Source organism: Procambarus clarkii, chromosome 89 (genome assembly GCF_040958095.1).
Source record: "Procambarus clarkii isolate CNS0578487 chromosome 89, FALCON_Pclarkii_2.0, whole genome shotgun sequence".
Taxonomy (NCBI): Eukaryota; Metazoa; Arthropoda; class Malacostraca; order Decapoda; family Cambaridae; genus Procambarus; species Procambarus clarkii.
The window spans coordinates 15,624,967-15,638,488 of record NC_091238.1 but is presented as its reverse complement, the minus strand read 5'-3'; the positions used below and the strand labels follow the sequence as shown (position 1 = coordinate 15,638,488).

Genomic DNA, 13,522 nt, shown 5'->3' with positions numbered 1-13,522 from the left:
TGTGTGTGTATGTGTGTGTATGTGTGTGTGTGTGTGTGTGTGTGTGTGTGTGTGTGTGTGTGTGTGTGTGTGTGTGTGTGTGTGTGTATGTATATGTGTGTGTGTGTGTGTGTGTGTGTGTGTGTGTGTGTGTGTGTGTGTGTGTGTGTGTGTGTGTGTGTGTGTGTGTATGTGTGTGTATGTGTGTGTGTGTGTGTGTGTGTGTGTGTGTGTGTGTGTGTGTGTGTGTGTGTGTGTGTGTGTGTATGTGTGTGTGTATGTGTGTGTATGTGTGTGTGTGTGTGTGTGTGTGTGTGTGTGTGTGTGTGTGTGTGTGTGTGTGTGTGTGTGAGTGTGTGTGTGTGTGTGTGTGTGTGTGTGTGTGTGTGTGTGTGTGTGTGTGTGTGTGTGTGTGTGTGTGTGTATAAAATACCAAAAGCATAATTTCAAGAAGAAATAGTATCATAGTATCCATGTTGGGCCATTTTAATATATATGAAAATGTTGCCTCAATACGGCTGAAAAAATATAATTTCCGATGAAAAATTGTCGTAAATATAAAACGCGCATCTTGGTCCCCGACCCTTGAACACCTGGCACCTCTGGCACCCCTGCCACCTCTGCCACCCATGGCACCCCTGCCACCTCTGCCACCCATGGCATCCCTGCCACCTCTGGTACCCCTGGCACCTCTGCCACCCCTGGACTACAGGATTACGTATCCAGCGTGCTGTCCTCTCAGCCGGCAGCTCCACTATGTGTGTGTGTGTTTGTTTATCAACACAGCTGCAATTGTGAGGACCCATAAACTCACAGAAGATAATAAAAGGCATTCAGAGAACACCATGCAGATTCTACCATAACACTTGTTGAGCAAATTCTTCTACCTCTAATATTTTTTTTATTGATTAACACATTATGGTTTATTTATATATTTTACATTATGTTCCGGCTTACAAAATACAAATATATGATAATTACCGCTGACAACCACATTCTTTTCTGCAGAGGTGGTGAGCGCGCCTCTCTGGATCGCCACACTGAGGCGCTGGAACAGGAAACTGGTTGTTCTCGTGTCTCTTAGTTGGCTTAATGAGGCTCTCATCCTCCTCCGTCAGGAAAGTAAGTGCACATTTACCCCAGGCGCCCCCAGGGACTCGAACCCTACTGGTACGAACCTGTAACAATATGTCCCTGTACTAATAATACCTTTCTGACTCTTCCTGAAGGTATCAGCCCCACCACCTTCAGACCCACTGTACCGTACACGTGTATAGTCCAACACTGTAACACACAACCTGTTCACCACCCCACCATGGTTGCAGGGGTGAGTCTATGTGGGACTGACGCCTTACAGGATTCAGCTGAACTCTTGGCGATGGCCAAACTTTCATTAATGTCCATTTACTGCTTCTTATATAGCAATCTTTCCCCTCTGATTTACGACAGATGAGACCATGGTTCCGCAGTGGGCCAGGCGGGTGTCAGGCGGTTGGCCTATCATGGGACACCAGGGACCACTACGGGCCATCTCAGACAATCATGGGACCATCAAAGGAACATCATATACTCAACAACACAGTAACACGGGGTCATCAAGTAGCAATACCTGCATCACTCCACCTCACTGGAGTTCCACACTCTCTCCTCCAACACTTACCTGAAATGAAAAAGAAAAATAGCATCAGATGCGAATTAACATAAAAAAGTATATATGGTCATCAATAATGTATCTACCACACCGTATCTACTAACAGAATGTATCTACTACACTACCCTTCGTCTACAGTCACAAGGGACATCCTCCCAGCCCCCAGCGTTCGCCAGTGTAATCCCACATCAATCTCCCCCCCCCTCACTATCCAGGATTTGGACTAATCCGGAGACGCCTGTGTCGAGAACGCTCTCGGTAACTTGTGCAGTAAATAGCAAACGCTGCGTTCATTTCCTCGTGAACGCCTCCTTGCGTTCTTTTGCTTTTACCTTCGTTCTTTTAAAATCGCATTTACAACATTTATCAACTGTTATTATGTTATATTTACAAATACAATGGGTCATTTGTCCAAAAATTGAGGTGTAAATTTACATGTAAATTTGTGTGTACATTGAAGATTAAATTGGAGTGTAAATTTAAGTGTAAACTGGAGAGTAAATTAGTGTGTAAATCGGTGTTGATCATTGTATCGGATAATGTCCGCATTGTGGCTATAATGCTGACATTAATAATGTCTATAATGCAAAATGTCTACAAAGGTTCTTAAGAAACTGGAGCTTATAGAGCTGAAGCTCTTTGTGTCCCGTCTGGATGAATCCATAACGATCATACAGCTGGCATATACATGCCCATGTATGAAGTATACATGTCTATGTATACATAAACACACACACACACACAAGTCTGGAATACATACGAATATGCTGATGTACCTAGAGCTTGGGAGACTGAAAATATACCTGCCCTCCCTCTTAATGCACCACAATTTTAACTTTGTCAATCACTGAGATTCCACAAACGATGCTGTACAAATTAAGGTACCGCGATACTGACATTCTGGTGGTAACGAGCCTCGGCCTTGCTTGTTACACTCGAGGTAAAAAACAGCTCATATCTGACGTTTGTCAGAGATTGGCCCGTAGTGGAGTGTCAGCCTAGTTGATGGGTGATGTTCTAAAATACTCGAGTTCCTCCACTCGCCTTTCATGGCTGAAAATGTCATGTTTTATGGCTGAAAATGTCATGTTTTATGGCTGAAAATGTCATGTTTTATGGCTGAAAATGTCATGTTTTATAGCTGAAAATGTCATGTTTTATGCTTGAAAATGTCATGTTTTATGCTTGAAAATGTTATGTTTTATGGCTGAAAATGTCATGTCTTATGGCTGAAAATGTCATGTCTTATGGCTGAAAATGTCATGTTTTATGGTTGAAAATGTCATGTTTTATGGTTGAAAATGTCATGTTTTATGGCTGAAAATGTCATGTCTTATGGCTGAAAATGTCATGTTTTATGGTTGAAAATGTCATGTTTTATGGTTGAAAATGTCATGTCTTATGGCTGAAAATGTCGCGCACGATGATGGAAAGTGTGATATTCACCTTCAGAGAGCGTGACACATTTCGTCAGATCTTAACCTCAGATCGATCACCACCAAGGTGTCTGTCACCGGGGACAGGCTTGTTTGCTGAGGGTCAATAATGCAGCAGCGGCTTCAAATATTCAGATATATTGGTGCTGGGGACACGAATATTGGCACCCTCGGCGCATGTTAGTTTGGTCAACACAACTGCTTTTAGAATTCTGATTTAAGGAATCATTCAGGCTCTTTAAATATAACGTATGTAACACCACTCGTCGAATACGCAGCGATAGAGTGAAGTCATCACCTTGTAAAATACAAAAGAAGATGAAGAGAGTCCGAAGGTATGAGTAGTGAGGAGAGATTAATGTAATTAAACCTGTATTCGCCTCAAGACAACCAGACTTAGAGTAGACATGATCACAACGTACAAAATTAGCTGGAAACGAGCGTAAAAGATAGGGTAGACAAGTAGAGACTATATCAAACCAGTCTCCGTGGTGTAGTGGTAAGACACTCGCCTGGCGTTCGCTTTGTCATGGGTTCGTATCCTGGTCGGGGAGGATTTACTGGGCGCAAATCCTTAACTGTAGCCTCTGTTTAACTCAACAGTAAAATGTGAACTTGGTTGTAAAAACGATTCTTCGCGGCGGGGATCGTATTCCAGGGACCTGCCCGAAACGCTACGCGTACTAGTGGCTGTACAAGAATGTAACAACTCTTGTATATAATGAAAGCAAATATAGCACGGGTGGTACGGGCTCAAAGGGACACAGGTGGAAACTTAGTACACAAATGAGCCACAGGGACGGTAGAAAGATGTGTGTTCAGCGTCCTGGTAGTGAAGAGAAGGAATGCACTAAGTAGTAGCGAGGTGGAGGACGCAGACTCTATACGTAGTTTCAATTGCAGATATGACATTTCAATATGACAAACAACAGAGCACAATAGTCTCCGGGACCTGTACGAAATTATGCTGATTGACAGGTGAGAGACGGGACGGAAAAAGTGAAGGTCAAGCCCCGCATTAAGCAGATAGACAGACAAGCACACCGTATATATATATATATATATATATATATATATATATATATATATATATATATATATATACACACACACATTCCCAAACATCGTTTGGGAATGTCAATCACAAAATGAATATTGTTTTCCATCCAGGAAAAATTGGCTTAATAAATTAAATGCTATTCTGTTTGCCTCATAAAGATGTGTTAGTAGTGACAGGTGTTGTCACACTCCCAGAGAACACGTGCGGGGTAACAGGTGTTGTCACGCTCCCAGAGAACACGTGCGGGGTAACAGGTGTTGTCACGCTCCCAGAGAACACGTGCGGGGTAACAGGTGTTGTCACGCTCCCAGAGAACACGTGCGGGGTAACAGGTGTTGTCACGCTCCCAGAGAACACGTGCGGGGTAACAGGTGTTGTCACACTGCCAGAGAACACGTGCGGTGCCTGGTGACGTCACCTCCTCCACGTGACAAAGAATATTGTCAACAAAACAACACATTAAACAACGCATTCTGAAACATAAAAATAATCTGTTATTCACGAGTAATCTGCTGTAAGAGAATAATCTATAAACATCACATAACACGTGAAACTTAAACAGACTGATTATTCAAATTTCCTGAAAGATATCAAGGAAGCTATCAAGGATATTTTATTTACAAATATAACGACTTACCAAATAGGTAAGACTTAGCAATAGTTAACAAATGTATTAATCTACAGACATCTGAAATGTCCCAATTCAATAATAATTCTTCGGCTAAATTATGTAATGTTGTTACCTTAGGAAAAGTCTGATTTAAGTAATACCAAGCCAAGTGTGGCTAAAGTTATCCTGGGTTCATAAACTATTGATTCCTAAGGTTACCTTGACCCTAACCTAAGTTTAAGGTCAGTTCAGACCAAAGAATTAATTATATGTAATTTTCCGATTTAAATGTCAGAATTTATTGTGAATACTAATGTCCATGGTCTGATAAAATCCCAGGTCATGTGTGTGTGATTATAAACCAAAGTAAACCAGTTCCGAGGAGGTAAACCAAGGTAAACCAAGTGAGGAGTGACCCCAAGATGCTCCAAGCACACCCTGGGGGCAACAAAGATTAAAGTTCAGGGCCAAATTCCTTTGATTTAAGGGAATACAGGGTCATGAACCGACTCTCAAGTTCAGCTGTGTGTAAAACGGTTTTCAAACTTAGCTGTGTGTAAACCAGCTCTCAAATTCGTTTGGGTTCAAACGGGTTCTGGAACTCGGTTGGGTATGAAGTAGTTGGATATTTTAGGGCAATGCCCCTTCCCCTTCCTCTCCACCAATAGCATCCCCCCTCCCTCTCCACCAATAGCATCTCCCCCCTCTCTCTCCACCACTAACACCACTCTCTCTCTCTCTCTCTCTCTCTCTCTCTCTCTCTCTCTCTCTCTCTCTCTCTCTCTCTCTCTCTCTCTCTCCACCACCAACCCCCCCACCCCTCCCTCTCTCCCCCCACCCCTCCCTCTCTCCACCCCCCCACCCCTCCCTCTCTCCACCCCCCCACCCCTCCCTCTCTCCATCCCCCCCACCCCTCCCTCTCTCCACCCCCACCCACCCCTCCCTCTCTCCACCCCCCCCCCCACCCCTCCCTCTCTCCACCAACCCCAACCTTCCCTCTCTCCACCCCCAACTCCCCCCCCCCCCTCTCCGCCAACAGCTTCTCAACTCCACTGACGGAATCACTGGCAGTAAAGAATTCTGGATGAGGGAGACGAGGCCACTGAGACTCTCCAGACCTTGCAAGAGGTCAAGTGCTCAAGCACACTTTTGCATTCCAAGAATTTTACATATATATATATATATATATATATATATATATATATATATATATATATATATATATATATATATATATATATATATATATATATATATATATATACCTTTTTGTAATGCCTGACGTGGGTTTATTAAATATTAATTATTATCGGTGTGACGTATGGTGAAATGTAGTCGACCAGGTGGTGATTTATTTCTTGTTTGGTCCAGTTGATAATGTTACGTGTTGCTGTAACTCGAGTTAATGTTCCTTGTATTATATGTTGTTAGTGTTGTTGTTGTCACTGTTACTGCTATTGTTGTCACTGTTAACGCTGGTGCCACTGTTGTTGCTGCTGGTGTAAGCCTTCGTCACTTTTCACTCATATGCAGTGATTTAAATTGTATCAGATCTTCAATCATGTTTTCTCTTCAGCTCCTGTCTATTCCACTTCACGTTCTCCCTTCCTGTCTATTCCACTTTAGGTTACGTCATCTCTGCAAATACGTCAATCTAGAAAATTAATCCCATGTCCTATTTGTTCGTCTAAAAATAAATCAAATGTCCTATTTGTTAATTTAAAATAAATCCTATGTCCTTATTATTCATTTAAAATAAATCCCATGTCCTAATTATTCATTTAAAAATAAATCCCATGTCCTAATTGTTGGTATAAATTACCTGGAGAACATTAACAGCCGCCGCGGTCATTTGTCTCCCGAAACCGGCCCAAAACGATCCTATAAATTCTGGCCGTTATTCGTAAAAGTGTAATGAGGTGGGCGGATACACAATGGGCGGAGCGCGGGTCTTGTAAAGTTATGGTGTGGGACTCGGTGTCAGCTAACAGTGGTCCTGTCAGCTAACAACACTACTGCTAACAACGCAACTGTCAGCTAACAACACTACTGCTAACAACGCAACTGTCAGCTAACAAGGCGTGGGAGGGGGGAATAAAACCTGTATGTATATATATATATATGTATATATATATATATGTATATATATATATATGTATATATATATATATATATATATATATATATATATATATATATATATATATATATATATATATATATATATATATATATATATATATATATATATAATCTAGTTAAGTAATATCACACACATTACTGCTGTTGTATTTACTTTTAAATCACTTTTTAATTTTAAAATTTTTACTTAAAATTTAATGCCAATTGAGTCATTAGTGGAGCTCTTACAACAGATTATTTTCAATGCTGTTTCTTTTGGTTAAGCTCTAACGAGTGCTTAATTCTGGAAGTCATTCATGTGTGTATGAATCTTGCAAGAATGTGTTAATATCTTATTACGGAGTTGAGGTTATGCTTCCACAGCCCTTCACTCACTGATGAAGTAATTCATCACTTGAATTACCTCGGGTTTTCGGTACTTTCCTCCAGTCTCATGTTTTTATTACTACGTGATGCCTTGTATGAGTCACTAGGCCTTCTGCAGGGGCCTTTATGTGTGCTCTTTAGTGTCCTGGTGTGGCGGATATTAGGCCTAGTGACGGGCTAGGCTACACTTTAATGAGGAGCTGGGATATGAGGTCGAGGAGCTGGGATATGAGGAAGAGGAGCTGGGATATGAGGACGAGGAGCTGGGATATGAAGTCGAGAAGCTAGCATATTAGAGCGAGGAGGTGGGATACGAAGATGAAGTGAAGAAACGGTGTCCAACCACTTGGGATCGAGCCCCCAGTCCTGCGAGAGGCGTGACGAACGAACATCCAAGTGAGCCAGGTGGAGACCCGCCGGCACGAGGTGAGAGAGAGACCAAGTTGGTGAGGACGATGGCGGTTGATGTGGTGGTTAAGTCAGCGATCGATTTTCATTCTGAGCTTGGCGCTCAAACAGGTGGTTTCCACCGCTGGTCGCTCCCACAGGTGGCCTCCACAGCTGGTGGCTCCCACAGGTGGCCTCCACAGCTGGTGGCTCCCACAGGTGGCCTGCACAGCTCACACAGGCTAGCACACGCCCACTCACACAGGCTAGCACACGCCCACTCACACAGACAAGCACACACCCACTCACACACCCAGTCAAAACAGTTGATTTACCATAAACAGCAAGACACCCAGAGCCCCTCGGAGTTTACGTGCCAGACGAGACCGTTGTCTCGAAGGTCCTCGTTAAGAGTGGTGAGAGAAACGGAAATGGGGTGATTAGTGACTTGACAGGTGGAGAAGAAGCCCCAGGATAGGTGCTGAGGGCAGCAGCACCACCTCCCGCTGCCTGCAGCGGTGTCAAGGGTCGGAGCAACCTACGCACTAACAAAAGGGACCTCAGTTTCAGGCGTCACTTGTCAATAATGTGACACAGCAATGAGATATCCAATTAGAGCCTTCAGTCCGGGTTATTTGTGGAATCATTTGAAAATGAACTATTATGGAGCATTGTCGAAGCACTGGGTAAAGGCTTCGCCATGTTAACGATATTCCGATCGCCCAATAACACTATTCCGACCCAAATAATGTTTTGAAATAGAGACGATTTCTTTCCTTTCCCAGACACCACTAATACTCAAAGTCAGTGAGCGTCGCACCATGCTCTCACCTAATTCAGTCAATCCGTTAAAAATGCGACGTGTTAGTACAATTTAGAGCGAGGGAATATCAATGGCTTCTAAGCATCGGCATCGATAGGTTTGGGGGATTGAGTTAGCACATTTCCGGTAGGGGAAGAGCGACAAAGAGACCGGCTGGACCCCAGACAGGTCCACGAGACCACGTACAACCTTCCTGCGAGGACGCCGCCACACTTATTTCTTCTCTAATGACTCGTGTCTCGTTCCCACCAGAGTGATGAGTGATGAGGCAGTGATGAGGCAGTGATGAGAAACACTCAGAGGGCTGGCCAGGGGCTTGCTGGGCCCTGCGCAGGAATATACCTGTAAAAAGTACTTTACTAACAAGCAACATCACCAACAACATCACTAACAACATCACTAACAAACAATACCACTAACAAACAACATCACTAACATACAACATCACTAACAAACAACACCACTAACAAACAACACCACTAACAAACAACACCACTAACAAACAACATCTCTAATAAGCAGCATCACTAACAAACAACACCACTAACAAACAACATCACTAACAAACAACACCACTAACAAACAACACCACTAACAAACAACACCACTAACAAACAACATCACTAACAAACAATACCACTAACAAACAACATCACTAACATACAACATCACTAACAAACAACACCACTAACAAACAACACCACTAACAAACAACACCACTAACAAACAACATCTCTAATAAGCAGCATCACTAACAAACAACACCACTAACAAACAACACCACTAACAAACAACATCTCTAATAAGCAGCATCACTAACAAACAACACCACTAACAAACAACATCACTAACAAACAACACCACTAACAAACAACATCACTAACAAACAACACCACTAACAAACAACACCACTAACAAACAACACCACTAACAAACAACATCACTAACAAACAACACCACTAACAAACAACATCACTAACAAACAACACCACTAACAAACAACAACACTAACAAACAACATCACTAACAAACAACACCACTAGCAAACAACATCACTAACAAACAACATCACTAACAAACAACACCACTAACAAACAACATCACTAACAAACAACACCACTAACAAACAACACCACTAACAAACAACACCACTAACAAACAACATCTCTAATAAGCAGCATCACTAACAAACAACACCACTAACAAACAACACCACTAACAAACAACACCACTAACAAACAACACCACTAACAAACAACATCACTAACAAACAACACCACTAACAAACAACACCACTAACAAACAACACCACTAACAAACAACATCACTAACAAACAACACCACTAACAAACAACACCACTAACAAACAACACCACTAACAAACAACACCACTAACAAACAACATCACTAACAAACAACACCACTAACAAACAACAACACTAACAAACAACACCACTAACAAACAACACCACTAACAAACAACACCACTAACAAACAACACCACTAACAAACAACATCACTAACAAACAACATCACTAACAACTATAAGCGTAGCTCAACATTGCTCCTAATTTATTGAGGTAATTTAAATGCAAATACAGAGATTTTGTTGGGGGATGAAAAGCATATTTTCCCTCTCGTTTTGAGAGCTTTCCCTCCCTCTCTCCCTCCCTCCCATCCCCCACTTCCCTCCCACCTACCTTCCCACCCTCCCCCCCCCTTCACCTTCTTGCATATGTCAACACCAATTTTAACTATTTTCGAATTAATAACTGCTCAACAGTCTGTAGGGTGACCACTGACCTCTGTACATGGTCGACCTGGGTTTATATTAATAGTTTCCTTAACATCAATGTGTAAAACACACACACACACACACACACACACACACACACACACACACACACACACACACACACACACACACACACACACACACACACACACACACACTCAACCCACAGCTTATTGAAGTACAAACGCAAACTTTAAAGAACTTGAGTGGTTTGCTCAAAGATTGGTCCAAGCATTGAGAGGATTGGTACGAGGAGAGGCTTGGAGCTTGCTTAGCTAAATCTCCCACAGCTTGAGCCTCTCTCTCTCTCTCTCTGCTAGTCTAACACAAGGAGCTCTATTTTGATAAAGTCTAGGCTCTCTTCTTGTGCAACGCCTTGACGCTCTACTCTTCTAAGACATATTATATATATATATATATATATATATATATATATATATATATATATATATATATATATATATATATATATATATATATATATATATATGTTTAGATTCAGTGAATCTAAACTTTCACAGCATATGCTGAGAAAGCTTGCTAGCATGCATGTGTGCTTCAGCTTGAGTTCACTTGTGTTAAAAGGAAAATATATGAGACATCTGAGTATGTGGATCTAATAGCCATCAGCCACCTGTCCACCACCTGGGCCGTCTGGATCATATCGTCAATCATCTGTCACCAGTACTGTTTCCCAACCAGTATTTACCCAGGTATTTCCTGAATCTAAACCTCTCCAACCCATATCAATTGTACTCTAATTCCGTTTTCTGTTAGTGTACACCAAAATGTATGGCCAGAGTCTCCACTGTATATATCTCCTCCTACCTGAGGTAGGAACTAAGGCTAGGAGCTAGGAGAGGTAGGAGTAGCTAGGAGCTACGTCTCATCCGTCTAACAACCTCGTGGACTCTCCAAGGACCTGTCAACCATCACCGTCTAAGGATTACTCCCAAAGGGAACCTATTCACTGCCAGGGTCTTAGAATCACCTCCAAGACCCTGTCCACCACTAGCGTCTTCTCGGCCTCCACGACAAGTATCTTGTCGCAACCAACAGAACTGTCAACACTATGTCACCTGAAGAACAGGTGATGACAGGTGTCAGAATAGGAACAGGTAGTGACAGCTGTCACCCCTAAGAATAAGTGGGGGACAGCTGTAACCAAAGAACAGGTGGGTATATGTGTTACCCTAAGAACAGGTAGGGACAGGTGTCACCCCTAAGAACAGGTATGGACAGCTGTCACCCCCTAAGAACAGGTAGGGACAGCTCTCACCCTAAGAACAGGTAGGGACAGGTGTCACAATAGGAACAGGTAGTGACAGCTGTCACCCCTAACAACAGGTGGGGACAGGGCGACAGCAGCGGGGCAACATGGGTGCTGAGGGAGGCTGTAATACAAGCCAGGCCAGGTTAGTGTGCAGCTTACCTGGCGAATCTCACGAGCGCCGTCAAATATACATACATGAATACATTACCCAAGCTGAGGCCCCCTACACCTAGGAGGCCAGGATGGACTGGCTCCGCTTCACCCAGCCAGGAGACCAAGACTGAGGGGCGGCTTTTCCCCTCAACCAGTAGGCCAGGATGGATGAGCTCGTCACCCCATCGTTTCATGCAGGTCGGCGTTCGATTCCCGACCGTCCAATGATTGGATACCAATCCTTCCCGCCGTCCCATCCTAAATCTTTATCCTGATCTCTTCCAAGGGTTATATATATAGTGGTAATGGCTTGGTGCTTTCTCTTGATAAGTTCCTTTCCCTTTCCCTCATCACCTAAGACCAAGAAAAGACTGAAACAAGACAAAGTCTGAACTTCGTGATATTGGACGACATTGCAGACCTCTGAGGGCTCAGAACGGACCAATGAGGGCTCAGAACTAAGCATTGAGGGCTCAGAACAGACCAATGAGGGCTCAGAACAGACCAATGAGGGCTCAGAACGGACCAATGAGGGCTCAGAACAGACCAATGAGGGCTCAGAACTAAGCATTGAGGGCTCAGAACAGACCAATGAGGGCTCAGAACAGACCAATGAGGGCTCAGAACGGACCAATGAGGGCTCAGAACGGACCAATGAGGGCTCAGAATGGACCAATGAGGGCTCAGAACGGACCAATGAGGGCTCAGAACAAACCAATGAGGGCTCAGAACGGACCAATAAGGGCTCAGAACGGACCAATGAGGGCTCAGAACAGACCAATGAGGGCTCAGAACAGACCAATGAGGGCTCAGAACAGACCAATGAGGGCTCAGAACAGACCAATGAGGGCTCAGAATGGACCAATAAGGGCTTAGAACGGACCAATGAGAGCTCCGAACGGACCAATGAGGGCTCAGAACAGACCAATGAGGGCTTAGAACAGACCAATGTGGGCTCAGAACGGACCAATGAGGGCTCAGAACAGACCAATGAGGGCTCAGAACAGACCAATGATGGCTCAGAACAGACCTTTGAGGGCTCGGGACAGTTTAAGGCATCGTATTAATTTATGAATATGTATTATCTTGAGATGATTATCTTGAGATGATTTCGGGGCTTTTTAGTGTCCCCGCGGCCCGGTCCTCGACCAGGCCTCCACCCCCAGGAACCAGCCCGTGACAGCTGACTAACACCCAGGTACCTATTTTACTGCTAGGTAACAGGGGCATAGGGTGAAAGAAACTCTGCCCAATGTTTCTCGCCGGTGCCTGGGATCGAACCCAGGACCACAGGATCACAAGTCCAGCGTGCTGTCCGCTCGGCCGACCGGCTCCCTAGCCGGATGTATGTATACTAGACTTTAGTGCAGTTCTTTTGAAATTTAGACCTCACCTCTCACAATGTGACCTCATCTCTCACAATGTGACCTCATCTCTCACAACGTGACCTCATCTCTCACAACGTGACCTCACCTCTCACAATGTGACCTCACCTCTCACAACGTGACCTCACCTCTCACAATGTGACCTCACCTCTCACAACGTGACCTCATCTCTCACAACGTGACCTCATCTCTCACAACGTGACCTCATCTCTCACAATGTGACCTCATCTCTCACAATGTGACCTCATCTCTCACAATGTGACCTCATCTCTCACAATGTGACCTCACCTCTCACAATGTGACCTCATCTCTCACAACGTGACCTCTCTTCTCCGGTGAAGTGAGTTTCACCGGAGAAGTGAACTTCTATATATGTATCTTTGCCGTGTACGTCAGAGACCATGTGTGTCAGGGATTTTACATAGCCAGATGTATATCAGCCTTAAAGCCCGATATAACCAG

The 13,522-nt window shown here is 43.7% G+C and overlaps 1 protein-coding gene across 1 annotated transcript; it reads left to right on the top strand.

The window, feature by feature from the left end:
• Positions 1-1,071: 1,071 nt before the first annotated feature.
• On the top strand, positions 1,072-12,742 carry LOC138359206 (uncharacterized). Its single transcript, XM_069318198.1, has 2 exons — positions 1,072-1,101; positions 12,095-12,742. Exons 1-2 carry the CDS (start codon positions 1,072-1,074, stop codon positions 12,740-12,742), a joined length of 678 nt encoding a protein of 225 aa, XP_069174299.1.
• The last annotated feature ends 780 nt before the right edge of the window (positions 12,743-13,522 follow it).

Excerpts from the sequence above, each read along its gene's own strand:
- LOC138359206 (XM_069318198.1), top strand. The coding sequence starts at position 1,072 with ATGAGGCTCTCATCCTCCTCCGTCAGGAAA. Across the intron at positions 1,102-12,094 it reads CATCCTCCTCCGTCAGGAAA|ACCTCTGAGGGCTCAGAACG; the intron begins GTAAGTGCACAT and ends ACGACATTGCAG.